We start from the raw sequence: 16259 nt of genomic DNA, 5'->3' as shown, positions 1-16259 counted from the left end.
ACAGCTACACATCTATAAGTTCATTGTCCCTCGTCCTTCTCCTCCATTTACAGTTCTTTGAAATGTATTATTTTACAGATACAGTCCCTATAATTACTCGTATTCAAATGAAGCTATTTGCTCAATTGAATCAGTTCAATCAGCTCGCCAATGTGTTTGCAGGTGATAAAGTTTGCAAACCTATCAGATAACGATAATATTATACTAATTACGAAAAAACCTGACAAGACTGATAATAGGTTAGTGATTCAGGACAGTCGTGTGATCTGTCATGTCATTTCTGCGGTTATTTCCCATGTTTTAAAGCACTTCTAGATTTTAAGTTCTTGTTGTTCAGCGCGTGCAGACGCAGCGGACTAAACCCTCCCCGGCACCCAGGCGTCCACTCACTCAGCAGCTGGCAGCGCAGGACCTGCAGACTTGTCTTCATGGTATCATGTGATCCGGCTCCTCCTCCACAGTGCTCATGGTTCTCTGATAAAGAAAGAGGTCCGATTAAACGGAGGCACACAGGTTGCAAACGACGTTCGGGCGATGGCCGCGTCCGTTCCGCTAAACTGTAATTACAAATATACAAACGGGAACAGAAATTAAGAACGGCGGACGGGCCGGAGCAGCTTAACCTTGACGGCTCAATCGGAGACGCCAGACCGGAGGCGAAAGTTTCACAATGAAAGACCAGGTAGAGCAACAGCGGCGGTCTGCATCGACTGTGAGACTTCAAATCAGCCTCGGCGTCCTGCAAAATCAATTATACTGCATAAAACATTGACCGGTAAAGCCTTGTTTTCTGAGACAACTCCGGTGTGTGTGTGTGTATGTGTGTGTGTGTGTGTGTGTGTGTTTGTCAGGTAAACGAGTACCCAAGGGTGCTCTTGGGAAGGATGACTCAGTGATGGCCTTCTCATTCTTCTATGAAAGGCAACAAACACACACACTTGCGCGCCCACACACATCGTCCGTCTTCCACTCATGTTGAGTGTGTGTGTTTGTATTCCTCGTAGAAGCGCCCTTGGCCAACGCACAAGCTCACACCAGCGCAATACCACTTAAATTGACACATTTCTGAATCAGACATATTTCTAAAGAGCTTTATTTTCCCGCTAGATAACAGGTACACACTAGCATCAACACACACACACACTCATCATACCAGCATGAACAATGTGTTGCTAGCACATGTGTGGTAGGATTCCCACTTCCTAGACCAAAAGTGAGATGAGCGACAGCCCTCTGATAAGAATAAGAATAATAAGAATAAGAACAACTTTATTTATCCCCTGGGAAATTGTTGTGCCAGAGTTTCCAGTAAAACATAACAATAATAAGTAATAGTAAGAAATTGTATAAACAGTATAAAAAAGGGGGGAGAATAAGAAATACAAATAAAACTATTAAGTGTCTAAGTAACAAGTCAAGGCTATGAAGTGTCTTCAGGTCTTAAGTACCGGGTGAAAGATAAGAAGTGCACAAGAGTATGAAAAAATATAGCACAAAATATAGCAAATGCAAAGACTTCACCTCTTAGAAATGGAGCTTGAACCGAGCTTCTATTCCTGTGCGATGAATTGTGTCTTTAAAACAGACAATTGTTACTTTGTTCCTGGCGATTTCGCATTTTGTCGTACTTTGCCGACTAAGGCCGCACTTGTCTCTCTTCGTAGAACTTTTCCCCCTCGTGATTCGCGCAGCCTGTCTGGGCAGCTGTGCTCGATAACGTCTGCATTATTTAAGCGCCGTGTTGCTCGGGGTGCTATCGCAAAACACAAACATCTTGAAATGTTTGCGCTCTTTCGAGGAGATAAATCTGATGAAATAAGCACATTTAATAGCGCACGTGGTCACGTCGCCAGTGAGTTTCTGCACCGAACACTCCAGAATGAACGCAAACAATCACGGTTGCGTGCTGGATGACGCGCCGGACCGACGGCTCGGCTCGGCTTCCGAAACCTTTCGGTCATAAAATCCCATGAATTCGCTGTTTAACCGCCGAAACGGCCGCGACTGCTCGGCGAGCTCCGATGTCATCACGATAGAGACGGAATCAGAAGGAGCGCAACCCATTTCAAATCAGCCCTGACACACGCCGATGGCCACGGGACCATTAGGACGCTAATTTTTTTCCCTCGGCGCCGTGCTCCGAGCCTGATGAGCTTGATGGTAGGGAGTGAAGAGAGCAGCTGAGGCTCTCCATGGTGATTACACCTCATCAGTGCTGCCAGGCCTGCACGGGCTCCTGGACACACTAATTTTTGGGCACGAGAGCTGATGATAGGGGAGGATGCATAAGTAGGTGTGTAAGGCTATCGCCGCGTCCTCTTCGTGCTTGTTACCACAAAAGCAGGGCAAAGCTGAGAAAGGATGGACTGTAAGGACAAACGTAAGGCTGAGTCGTGCCTCGGCTATCTGACCGCGGGCGGACGGAGGATAATGCAGGGGGTCATGGAAATCTGTGAACCTGCACACACACACAAAAAAAAAAAAAGAATCAGTAGCAGCGTTTGACAATTTCCTGCGCACAAGGTTAAACGCTTGTGCATGCACCTGGGCTCACTCGGCGACAGCTGTCTGGAATCCTTCAGCCTCAACACAACTGGCGTTTTTGCATCTCAATCCCGAGATGGATGAAGGGAGAAACTTAATTCACAGCTTGATATCATCCGGAGGACCAGCGAATGCACAGGGGAACAAGAGGAGACCCATCGCTCTCTGCATCGTCTCCAGGCTTGTTAATAATTGATGTAGCAGCGGTAGGGAATACAGCGTTTTGGGAATCGGGTGCTCCGATTTGTGGAAATCACCTCCGTTCCCGGCTTCCGCTTACTAACGGAAACCTCACAGACGGTGAAAATATTCAAATGAGACATTTTCCCCATCTTGTTTAAAGGGTAAGCTACGCAGGCTTTGCGGAACGCAAAAAAAAAGTTTAATGGCGACACAGACACACGCACACAGACGGCAACCATTACTATGGCAACCCTAATAGTGCATTATACTGAAAAGAATCACAGGGACACGTCCGGACAGAACGGAAATGTAAGAAAGGAGAAAAATCGAGACGCGAAAAGAGTGAGATCCTGTAACTCCGTGCCGTCCTGCGGTTTGGACGCGGCTTTCGAGGGGCCGGTGCAGAGAGTAGAGATAGGAGTGGGCGTAAACGCCAAACGCCAAGGTCACCGAGAAGTAAGCCTGCCACCCCCTCCCTCGACGGCCACCACCCGTAGGGATAACAATGCTTTTAATTTTGGACTTCCCTCACTTCTGCGGTCATATATAGGGGGCTCTGGCAGTGAGCTGGCTGCCTGCCTGCAGCGGCTGACTGAGAGCCTTTCCATAACACAGGGAGGAGAAGGGGCGGGGGAAGGACTGGGCGGAAAACTGTGTGAACTGTAGTGTTACACTCCCACAGACAACCCGACCTCCAACCATAAAATTCACCTATTTGCTGCTTTTATGCCTATAGATCGGATGCCACAGCATCGTGTTGTTTTTTTTTTTTTTTGCTTCTCTCCGCGCTATAAAATGGAGGGAGCCTTCTGCCGGTTTCATCTCTGAGAAGGGAGGCAGCAAATAAAGAGCGGAGAGGAGCGGAGGCATTATTGTTGAAGTAAACAGGCAGATAATGAGGGAAATTGCCATGCAGAATAAAAGGGGTTCGTCTAACCGCGCTTGAAATATGTCGTCATTCGCAGATACGCGTAATCGGACGACGTCGGGCCGTGTATTCAGACAGCTTCGACTGCAGTCATACAGAATATGGGCGGATTGTCCTGTAAAAAGTGGATACTGGTCCCTGCAATAAACGAAATACAAGCTAATCCTTCTCTGGGGTGCGTTTGATTTATACGTATAGGTGTGATGCAGCAATCGCAACATGCCCGCCACTGCTCGGACCGGCTGGCGGGGAAGTCCTTGATTTAAATACTGAGCTCTCAGACACTGGGCACTTCCTCGCCCCGCTACGGCATTTGCGGTCGTGTGTAAAAGAAAAAAAAAGAAAGAAAGTCATTGCTATTGCCGAATAACTCAAAAGGATACGGCGGTCCCAAGAAAAGCCGCTCCGGTGGAGGCTCTGATGCAGTATGATCACGGGATCCGGGGAGAGTTCTGCAAAAAACTCGCCGCATTCAGCGTATCAAAAGAATCCGGTGAGCTGGGTTTGATGCCATCGCACAATGTTTCGTGCCATTTCACGTTCAGAGAAACATATTTCCCGGTCTCCGCCCTCGACTCCGGGGACGCGCCCGCGCAGACGCCGTCCACTTTCCCTTTGATGCTGCTTTAGCCTTTGATGGAAATCAACAAACGGCACCCGATAGCGCCGAAGCCGCACATTTCCCCGGCGTGCGTTTCACGTGCACGCGTGACAAAACCCATTCTGCGAGACTTTGTTGCGAAAGGGCCGGTCCGACCGTGCCCTGGAACGCAAGGCACTATGCGATTGTGCAACCGATTCACACAGAAGGCGGACCGCGGTTTAACGGTCTGGCGTTGATAACTTCATCTCACACCCGGGGTGTGCAAAACAACCGAAGGATTACGAGTATTGATTTGTGGGAACGACGGGCCTAAATTGCAAACAGAAAGAGATATAAGCCGGCTCCCTTAAGGCAGCCATGTTGCTGAGTCACTGCGCCGCCCTGCGTGTGTGAGTTCTGTCAGTCGCGGCCCTGAGCCGTTAACCTGGCAGGATGAGTTGCTGGTGCTGCATCGTGAAGGCTGTTGGAGGCTGCGCAGGTTATCAATCAGCACTCCACTCCGCCGCCCTTTCCACACTGCAACACAGCAGCCATTAAAAGAGCATTACGGTCCCAGCACGCCTTCTGACACATGCATGGAGTGGGCAGTCACTCCAATCTTGCCTGGTTACATAAGAAGCAAATATGTGACAAATTAACACGCATTATTCTTGTACTTCATATGAGCCTGGATAAAATGGGATTTTTGCACATTTCTAAATGAGAAGCGGAGTACAGAAGAACATATTATAGAAAGAGCTTTACGTTCTTTGTATGTTTCTCGTTTCTATCCTGCAGCTTAAACATAACCTTTTCAAAGAGACCTTTCACAAGCTGAGGGTTTTTGTATTTTGTACAGTTAAACCGCGTCCCGTCTCATCTTAAATTTCACAACGATTCACGTGGGCGCCGCTCGCAGACTTCTCGCTTTTTCTTTACACGCAAACAGAGGCTGTCGATTCTGAAAAACGGGAGCGAAAACACGAACAGGTGCCGGGTCTCTGAATCGAAGTGACAAAGACGGAGAAAACAGCAGACGTCTCTGCAGGAGAACGGGCAGACGCAGGTGTAAACAAAGCACGGGTGCGACACTCATTATCGGTACATTCTCGCAAAATTAAAAAAAAAATGAAATAAATAAACAGCGCATCTGTCGGCGGGACAGATGTCTGCTCTTCTGCATCCTGATTTTCTTATTAAAACAAACATGCACAAACAAGCCGAGACACTTTCTACGCCTTGAGTGAAACGTCCCTTTTTGGATCATTTGCATATGGAAGGATGCTGTCTGAGCTGGCTAGCGAGTAGCGAAGCCAGTAGGCGTGCACGCACTGAAAATGGCAGGTTTGGATGAAGATTCACGTCGCGCTGAAACGACTGCCCGCTCCTTTCAGGATATCGGATAGCTTTTGAAAGTGTGCTGTCAAACGGAGACGAAGCTCCCGCCCGAAACGTCCTCTGCAAGCTAACGCGCTTTGGGTGTGATGGACAGTAGCGACCGGCTTACAGACACGCAAGCTGAAGCGTTTCTTCCACACCGGAATGATAATGGGATAAGGGGTTTTCCCCGCCTTGATATTCAGGTGGTCGCCTCCAGCCTGCGCGGACATCAACGCAAGATTCTCTAGGAACAGTCCGACATTGCACTGGGAAACTATCATTTCCGTGATATGATGTAAAGCTTAAATTCCTGAATTTTTCCACACATATTTCATATTTTGATCGGTTTCTTCTGCGTATTTCTGTTCAAAAATGTCTCCGGAATCTTCCTCGGCGAGCTGCTTTCCAGATGAAATGCGATAAAATCTGCGATTGCGTCATAGGAAACGTTTATGCCGACAAGAGTCGCATGGGAGGGTAAAACAGCGGAGAAATCATCCGACTGTTGTAGGCCTTTAAAAAGCAAACATTCAAATTGGTCACGTCTAAAATTGGTACACGACCGCAGGAAGTTAGAATGTTTGGAGATAAAGAGGACGTGGGTGCGGAGCAGAGCCGGGTGACGACGGGCGTTCGCGACGGCAAAAGTCAACAGGAGTGCAAAGGTGACAACCTTAAGCCCACGTTCATCCGCCTTTTCAGACAGATTTCAATATGAAAATATAAAAATCTAAATTTTCATGACAGTATCGACAGACGCTCGTGCACAGCATTTACCCTTTCAGCGATTATTGACTTACACATTGTTGATCTGTAAAGGTAGAACACAACGGTTAGGAAGATAACACAGACGCTTCCATGAAACTGGCGGCGCAGATGCTCCAGACGTCGTGCCCTCGTGTCTCCGATGGCAGCATCTTGCTCACACTTATGGATTTAGCGTGCTCGGTGAGCAGCCTGTCAGCTCACATCCATGTTTTCACCCTCTCGGGGTTTATCTGTACGGCGGCGGCGCCGGGAAACGAGGGCGGCGTTTCATTCAAGATACGCCATGTCAATAATCATTACTTTCGGATAAAAATGCATTAAAATGAATGACCCCGGTCACTTATTTGCCGAACATCTCGTGACGGTTTCAATCGGGATTGTCATTTGGTTTTCCTGAGTGTCGCTCATGTAAAGTCAGCACCGTATTTAGCTCATGGAAATGACACAAGTGAATCTCCTGCTCATTCGGCGGAGGAACCCCGGGCACCGCGCAGACAGCAGGGCCGCCGACAAAAGCAAATCATTAGCGAAATCCCGGCCAAAGCTCTGTCCAGGGGTGTGAATAAATGCAAGCTACAGAGGGGGGAACCCTCGGCCAACTGGAATCAGCGGTGATTTGTAGCGGCGGCGGACTACATTCACAGGTACGGCCGCCTCCCCGTGCTCTTCCTGCCCGCCGCTGTTGACAAACTCCCTGAGAAACATGTCTCATCAAAAGCAAAAACGGAAAGACGAGACGGCGTCCGAGTCCGGAAGAGTCCGAGTCAAGCGAAAGCTCTGGCCAGTGCTGAGTCACGCGCATCAGGACAATGCAAAGTGGACGGTTAAAGCTTTGACTTCGAGTAACTCCGGTGAAGGATACGCCGCTGTCTAAAATATGAATTCAGGAATCTGAAATCCACCACAGAAAACATAAATCCCCAATGCCTTGCTTTGTACGAGCGTTTATCTTAGAGGGAGTGAGGTCTAATCTCAGTCTGTCAGATGGAGATCTCGGTCCAGAGTCCCATCGACCGCAAGTCGTAACCCAATCTTTGTGTTTTTTTTTAGGTCCAAACTACGTCTAATCACAAAGTGGTAAATCAAAAAGGGATGGCGTTCCAGACATTAGGAAGGATGCCATTGACTCGGTGCTGTCAGAAAAGTCTGTTGGATAAAAAGTTCACAAAGCATTTCCAGATTAAATGTTTTTTAACTGAAGTTTAGCGAGTCTCACCCCTGCTGGTTTCAAGTCCTTGGGTTTTAAGTTGAAAGTACTTCGCATTGGGATTTCTTTGCTTCGGTCGATTAAAACCCAAACAGTCCGAATCCTTAGTTTCACCGTAGTAGGAATTAACGATACGTTACGGCGTTGAAATGACAAACCTCAAGTCTTTTCACAGCCGCAAATGTCTTAAGTCAAGCCCTCGTGGGGTCCGCCACTCGCACCCCTTTACTAAAATGATCCAAGTCTTGAAGCCGGGTGTCGGGGGCAAGTGAAGCGGCAGGGGAAGCCGTCGGGAGTCAGGCGGCGACACCGCCTCCCGCTGTCATTGAAACCAGGAGATGCCCGGACAGCTGACGGACGCGGGACGCGAGCCGAAGCGGCGGCGGCGGCGGGGCCTTTGGCTGCACTGTGTAATACATACCTAAGATCTGGCGGGGAACAAACACCGAGACAGGTAACGGCGCCCGGGTGGGAAGAAGCTGTGACGGACCGGTTACATCACGAGAAAGATAACACCGTGGACAGAATAGCTCTGGACAGACAGATCCTGTCACTGAACGGACCGGATAGGAGTTAAAGTCGACGGCCACAACTTGGTTAGAACCAACGGACAGGAAGATATTCGCAGAAAAAGGAGAGTATTTACTCAAGGGGTGCATCGGTTTGATAGATTTGTCCAAAAATAATCATCCTTTCTCTTTGAGCCGCTCGGCACTTCGTCATCCACGACGACATGACGACTGAATTCAAAGAGAGGGAAGAAAATACGTCGCAAAAGATATTAGACTCTTTTTGAAAGAGTGATTTCGGCGCGGCAAAAAAGGTCAATTGCACAGCTTCCTCACAAAATCCCGCGAGTGTACTCCACACCAGAAGATAATGGAAGACAATATCCGCCATTGAATTCCATATTCCTCGTTGCCTGCACACGCAGAAATCCGGAGACCTTGGATTTCTGCAAACGCTCTAACCGAACGTATTCCCAGCACAAAAAAAAAAAGGTTATTTATCCGGGCAGCAAAGGGTAGACATTGAGATTCAGCTTATCCCCGATGCTGTCTGACTCATAAATATCCTTGCATCCCTCAATCTCTCCTCATGTGACCCCTGACGCCGGGAGGCAGCGCCGATGATGAAGAGTAACACGACACCGCGGAGCTCCATGTCCCGCTCCACTTGCCAAAAACAGCTACCGTAACAAAAAAGAAAAAAAACAAAAACAGCTGATGTAGAAAGCTGAAGGACCTTTGGATGACGGTGATTTGCTCTCAGGTCCTGAATGCAGAAAGACACCCTCCGGAGACGGATCTGCACGTCTAGAACAAACAGGAAGTGCACAGCCCGCCTACTACCGCGCAAAATATCCTCCCGTCGAAAAAACCCAAATTAATTCCTTTGAGAGGGAAAATCAATCGGCGGCCTGATAAATAATGATGCGACCGCATGTCAAGTGAAACTGCCGCGTTTTTCCAAACGAGCACAGCTCGCTTTCCCTCGAGGACCGAAAACACCCAGGAAAGGGAAAAAAAAAAAAAAAAAAAAAACATTAGCCGAACCGTGAATTCTGGTTTCTGTCCTCCAAATAAATGTGGAGAGCGTAACACGTCACGGTGCGACCGGAGAGTTCGCTTGAAGTCCTGCATCATGAGGCCGCGGTGACATCACCGCTGCTTCACGAGAAGTCCATCCTTTGACTGCCGCTATTTTCCCCGCAGCTGCAGAGCAAACCGTGCATTCAGGCTGTGTACCTTCTCAACGGGCCGCTATTTAGCATCCCGTTCGCTGGGTTGGTGAACGTCTACGGTTGTGCAGCTTCTCCAGGAGCCAGATACAGACTTTGCATAAGTGCACGTCAAACTCACAGACGTTGGGAGGCGTCAGATGAAGCTGCAGGGCCTCTCGCCATTTTTTCCCCTTTGCTCTCTTAATGCCGTGCCATGCTTTCATCCGAGGAAGTATCGTCTCCCTCGATGTCTTCCGCCCTCGCTCCGCAATTAGGCCGGACTTCCTCGTACTAAGGAGGTTGTTTTAATCTGGAAGTTGAACTTCTAGGAGAAAATATCTTATAAAAAAAAAAAAATCTTTCTATCCATCTCGAGACTTGATTCAAATATGTAATTGGACCGGAAGCCACCAGTCGACCAATCGAAGACTCTCCGAGGGAACAAACAACCAATAGAAGGAAGGAATGCTTGATGCTGCACTTGGCTTGGGAAATATAAAGTATATTTTAGCAATTTACAGCAAATGTGATTTGACTAAAAAAGAAAAAAAAAAAAAAAAACGCCTGTGCCTGGTGCTCCTTGTCTCTTATTGGTCTATCCTAATGAAACCCCGCCTCTATGAGCCTGCGATTGGCTCAAGCGGGCCGGGGCTGTGCTGCAGGACTTCCGATAACATCTGAAGATGGACAGGAATGGATTAAAGATCGTCCTCTTCATCTGACTGACAGGTTCACTCCTTCATTTATAATATATTTATCCGCTCGTAATTTATTCATGTTTATGAATTATTTTGAAATGGATTCCTATTAATTTGTGGCCTTGGTATGAAATGGGAAGGGCCCCAGGTCTCAAAAGCTCCGTATTTTTCTTTCCAGTAGAAGCCATGTTTTTGTTTCTCTACATTTAAGTAAATATTAATTTACAGCACGATGATCTGAACATTTTCATGAGTTTATAATAAGCCTCGCTCTGAAAGCAAAGACGGCTGACTCAGTTAAATCAAGTTCAGCTGCAGTTGATCATTTCGATAATGAAACGCAAAATAAACAAATATTTTGAACATCAAATTGTGTTTTTTCGCTAGAAGGCACCCGTATAAACTTCAGACGCTACAGATCTGCAGAATAGAAACCACTCCTGAAGGGATAAGGTCATCATTTCTAACGTGAATACTGGAAAAAGAAAAACTTTTGAGGGATATTTATAAACAGAGTTGAAAAGCAACGGGGCGTTTTTGAACAATCGGCACCCCGGGGCTGCAGATGAGGCCAGCCGCACTTCAGATCTGCTAAAAGGACAACAGCTTTTCGCCTTGGACTCTCCATGAACCCGCGGTGAACGCAGACATCTAGTGCGGCGGTAAATACCTGGAGACACACCAGGAAGACAAACGGAAGATCGCTGAGATTTCGGTGAAAAAATGAACACAAGGCTCCAGGGTCAAGCCTGCGAAACTTGAGGGAGGAAAAAAATTTAAAAATACTCCCCGTGACCCGCCCGCCGCCCCTGTCTGCTCCTTCCTGTCCAGAGGAATATTTGATATATGGATTTAAATTAGCAGGTGCGTCAGAAAAGGAGGCTGGTGCGGGTCAACGCTACAACACTGCTACGCCGCTGACATCCGTGTCTTCCAGCTGACAGGCCGTCTGCAGCGCAGCTGTCAAGCTGACACGGGTCAGGAGTGGCTGCCGGCCAAAGGACGACTCAAGCTTGTCCGGATTTCGCTGAAAAATATCTCTTTTACATTAACGAGATTTTAAAAAACGAGTGTAGCAACGGGAGGTCACGGCATCTCCCGCCATGGAGGAACCTGTGCGGTGGTCGTTTCACGACGCCAGGAAGGAACATACTGGATTCCCATATTTCATATTTGATTCCAGCCAATTCTTGACGCTTGAGAATTGAGGAAATGCACGCGAACAACACAATCCGGCACCCCGGCGGGCAGCGGCACGAGGCCTGCTCAGAGGAATCACGCAAACACTTTGATATCCCGCGACAGAACTTCAGAGATGAGCGCCGGCGGTGCGCGACAGGCACAGTTGTCGTGACGGCGAGCAACGGGAGGACGTTCGTCAATGCGTCCTTCGTGGGGGGGGGTTCGCGGAAAGGACGCCGTCAACGTCACGGCCCGGCGGCTGCTGACGGCCTCCCGCAGAAACAACTGAAAGCTCAGGGCCGTGGCAGCGAACGCCGACATTCGGTCTTTCCTTTGGGGGTTGATGTCATTGCCGTATTATTGTCTGGAGAAAACCTTGATTCTTCTAGCCTGATAGAGAGGATGGACTTTAGTGATCTCACATCTGGGAAATTCATTCGTCGCAGGAAAGAAGTGAATGCAAATAGGAATAATAGAAAGAATATGCAAATAAAGGATAGAGATGCAAATAAACAAATGCTATGAAAATAAAATGTAAGTAAGATGTGCACCCAATGCGTCACGGTCAGAGTTCTAGCAGGAACAAGCAGATGACAAACCATCTGATGGACCTTCACGTCTTCACCTCTGCCACCTCCACTATGATTTCACAAATTAAGACCTACTGAATCTGCCTCCGGGATGATATTATGGAGTTGAAGCGGCGCCAGACGGCCTCCTCCAAATTTTTGCCCGGATAATTACGAAGATGGGAACGACACGCCACCTAACAATGCGGAGACGGGTGACGACCCGGGTGATTTTTCGCGACTGGACACTCAGCGACTCGGAGAACTCTGGCAGCCTTAGGACGGAGGAAATCCTTCTGCGCAGGAAAAAATACTCTACTATGGCTATGGAGACGTAGTGGAAAAGAAATGCGACAATAGGCCGTGGAATTCGGCCTTTTTCCTGTAGACATACAATGTGACAGTAACCGAGTATCTCTGAAGCTCAGCGGAGGCAGAAACCCCCTCGCCGCCCCGCCGTCGCGGACATTCACACCGGGAACATCCGTGCAAAGCTTTGCACAGCTCGGGTAGAAATACATATCATTTTAATTGTGCCTTGACATTTCCTGCTATGTAAGAGGGACAAAGGTACCTTCTACTCAGAAATCCAGGAAGCTTCCTTCTCCGCACACACACAGAGCTAATTTTACCCCCTTGACGCAGCCTCTTGTCGGGGGACAATAGCAGGAATGTGAGGCAGTGGGGAAAGGATGTCTCGTGAAACAAGGGGACGGTATTGTACCTCATTTCCTGGAGCGGTGCGGCAGGGACCGCCAAGAACATTCGACGTCCAGGGACCTGGACGCGTCTGGAGCCAAGAGTGCAGGACAGACCAAGACCACCGCTCTCCTCTTTCTCCCTTCTCTCTCTTCTGCTTCAACACAGCTGAGATCAAAACAGATCAACTCCGCGAGCTGCTAGTCCTTGTTTTTTTTTTTCTTCTGTCTGCATGTGGGGACACACACACACACACACACACACATGCACAGCATCAATTAGGCCATCTCCATGTGATCCGGGTTGAATGACAAATCCAGAGGCGCGCCGCAAAAGCATGACAAGGACAATTGGAATGACACCCAGGGCCTCACTGCTGGGCGACTACATTCTACAAACAAGCTGAAGGCCAGATAGGCCATTTTAATGGGGACTGAACAGCACATGGTGTTAAACACACACACACAGAAATGTTTGTAGGTTCTATCTGAAGGTGGTCCAGCAATCTACCAAGACGAGGGGTGACCTTTCCGGTATCGGCAGTGGTTTGGAGAAAGATGTGTGACACTTGATGGAAACGGAGCCCCGAAAGATGCAGCTGGAAGAACACCAACGTGGCAACATATGCGGAGATGACAGAAGATGTAATATGGGTTTTAATCTCGACCCCGAGGGGAAGAAAGGATCGCGTGTAAAAGTACTAATCGGAGCTGATCAATGGGTCGAACCAAGGCGGTGGGGCTAGGACCAAACCTCATTGAATCCACATCGGAAAAATATGCAGCGCATGAAACACGAGGGCGGTAACAGGATTCCTCGCTGCACGTTGAGTAACTAGAATTAGCGGTTAATTGTACCGAGCTTTGGAGTTACGTTGGGCGAGCGTGATGCAACAGGATCAGTGCAGATCAGGGGGGGTAAGCCTTCCTGAGGAACGCCGTCCCAAATACCCGTGTCTAAGGGGGAGGTTACCTTGCAAGTTAAAATGACATGAAATTAATGAAGGATTCTTAAGCAGACATTGCCGCCAAATATCCAACACACCCGCCACAACGTGCTACTAAACCTATTATGAAACAGCCGGTGGAGGGAACGTGTGCGCCTTCTCAATGATTCCAACCGGCGAGAAAAAAAAATATGAAAAAACAGATATTTGATTGTACACTTTGTCCTAAAATGACGTTGAAACTTTGTGAAAGGTGTTATTAAAGCCGGGGCCAAGCAGGAGGTCAAGAGGAAGACCGAAGAGAAGATTTATGGACGTAGTGAGAGATGATATGAAGGTGTGTGAGAGAGGAGGATTCAGAGAATAGGGTTAGATGGAGAATGTTGAATCGCTGTGGCGACCCTTGAAGGGAAAAGTCAAAAGGAGAAGAAGATTAAGAGTATCAGCAGACCAGATCTACTAGAATGAACCCAACAGAAGATGGCGGCGGATTATTTCTTTCATATATTTCCGATCGCGCCCCTTATGGTTATTATTCTATGCAGAGTAGAATAATAAACGACGCCGTTCGGGGGATGCAAAACAGACTGCCTTGCAGAAAACCAACCCAGCAGGGGGTTTATTAGTGAACCTACTAAAAGGTAGAGTTTGTCCAGTCAGAGGCACAATAACGGCCACGATAGCAAAACAATAGCTGTGTTTTCATAGAAGAGTAAATGCAGCAACGGCGATGCGATAAAACCTGCGACGCGGAAAGACAGATTTGCGTAAGAACGGCCTCCTGCCTGCAGGGAATCCCACCAAGGAGATGGATTCCTCAGAAAGCACCTCGTTTCCAGGACGCCGCTCCGGGTGGCCTGGGTCTCTGGCCTGGGCTTGTAAAAGATTTCATGAGGCTGTGATTATTACGGAGGTCGCTATGGTTCATTTTATCCGGGGGGGGGATTGTTTCGAAAAACAAACAAGCGTTGGAGTATGCAAGGAGTAAAATTCAAATATCCCAAGGCGTTCGGTTCAAGCACCCAAGAGATTTTGAAGCATGTCTGCGCCCCCTCTCCGAAGAGATATACTTTGAAATGCTATCACAGCTGCAAAGCCAAAGCGCCTCTAAAAGCCTTTTAGGCTTCAGTCGGCGTTGCACAAAACGTTTTATCCCCTATCTATCCCTGTGGCAGTGTAACGGACGCAAAGCAGCTCGTGCTGGGTTTACACCGTACAACTGTCGCAGTCATAGGTCAGTCTTTGCCTCGTCTTGGACTTACGACAATATCAAACGTGATCTAATTTCAAGTCTTGGTCTTTTTTACGGTGATGTAACACTATCAACAGCCAACAGATGAGCTTCAACAAAACCAGAAACCCGGTAGACAAACAAGCAAACCCCAGAGCGGGAGAAACATTTGTCGGCGGTCTGGATGAACTCGAACGGCGAAGGACGTCCAGATCGGCGTGGAGCGTCCGGAAAGAGGAGCGGACGGCGGAGCCGTGTGGGCGGAACAGACCGGATCGGACCATGTCGACTCTCCGACGTCACAACCGACTGGAAAAGGAAAAGCGATGGGCTGAAATAGCAACGCCTCTGCAGATACCAGCCGGAAGAATCTTCTTGTAGTTTTCCACGAGCCTTAAAACGGTTTCATTTGCCGGATTTCGTTCGAATTCGACGTCCGACGCCGTAGACGAGCCTCCTCTGCGCCGTGAGAGCGTCGGCCCGGCCTCTGCAAGGGAGGCCCGTGCAGCGTGAGGCAGCGTCGGGCTAAATGGATGTCAACCACATTCCACTATCCTGTTTATGACCGTTGTAGTTAAATGTCAAGCGCCCGGCCCCGCAGCTGGCCGGGGGAGAATCTGCAGGTGTGTAGAACACGCCTGGATGAGCGGAAGGGTGATTGGACAAGAAGAACACAAGTGGAGGGGGACGAAGGAGCCCGACAAACTATACCCGAGGTTTGGAAGGGAAAAAAATAATTTCAGTTGATTGACAAGAGCACGGCTGGCTGATATCAAGTGGATTTTTCCAAATGGCCGAACTCCTCCTGGCGTCTTCCTTCCTTTCAAAAACTATTTGTCCTCGTCACGCGATGACCAGCGACATCGGACGACCTCGGGCGACACCCAGCTCTAGTTTGGATTCACCAAAACCAACAGATGTAAATATATACATTAAATAATAACCGGCAATATGCTTGCTTTACTGTAAGAAGGCGAATCAGACCGAAGCCTTTGTCCGAGATTAGAGGGACTGGAGCTGACAGCGGCGGCGGCCATGCCAGGAGGAAGGATTCAATCTTGTCGTGATAAAATGTAATAGAAGAGGTTCATTTCAATACTATTAAAAATGAATGTGGACGGGGAAGGGGGGGGGGGGGGGGGGGCATGGCGGCATGTGGTTCGTGCTTTTGTCTCATAGCAACAAGGTCCCCGGTTGGATTCCATGCTCTCCTAGGTTTGCCTGGGGTTCCTCCCACAGTGCAAACATGCAGGAGGTTCATGAGAGATCCTGAATTGTCCAGATGGGTGAATGAGAGAGTGAATGCTTGGATCTCTATAATATGCGAGTGAGTGACCGATTGCACGTTATTGTGACGCGTGAATGAACCGTTGTGGTCCAGGTTGAACCCGCCTCTCGCCCGGTCCCTCCTAGGATCGGCTTCAGCACCCCCACAACCCTGTTTGTAGGATAACCATTACAATAAAGAATGAATGAATGGGGGCAGAATCATTATTCACCATATGAATTAGTTATAATGGTGATTATTGTTTTTTTTTTTGGGGGGGGGGGGGGGGGGGTCTTAACCGGAAAAAGGAAATTGCCTTTTGCATGTGAGGGCGTTGACAGAGTGATGAAG

General features: G+C 48.5%; 1 protein-coding gene across 2 annotated transcripts in view; it reads right to left on the bottom strand.

The window, feature by feature from the left end:
* The window catches only part of tmem108 (transmembrane protein 108), a 37505-nt gene that overhangs the window by 15906 nt on the left and 5340 nt on the right, over positions 1 to 16259 (bottom strand). For both annotated transcript variants that reach the window (XM_086150904.1, XM_086150903.1), the window contains exon 2: positions 391 to 474. In XM_086150904.1, the coding sequence (XP_086007030.1) occupies positions 391 to 430 (40 nt within the window). In that variant the 5' untranslated portion in view covers positions 431 to 474. The remainder of the gene's footprint in view (positions 1 to 390; positions 475 to 16259) is intronic.

The sequence above is a fragment of the Fistularia commersonii genome, chromosome 8, assembly GCF_037954325.1.
Source record: "Fistularia commersonii isolate RoL2024-O1a breed Wild chromosome 8, RoL_Fcom_v1.0, whole genome shotgun sequence".
Taxonomy (NCBI): domain Eukaryota; kingdom Metazoa; phylum Chordata; class Actinopteri; order Syngnathiformes; family Fistulariidae; genus Fistularia; species Fistularia commersonii.
Note: the sequence above shows the minus strand (reverse complement) of the source record. Positions and strands in the feature narration are given on the sequence as shown.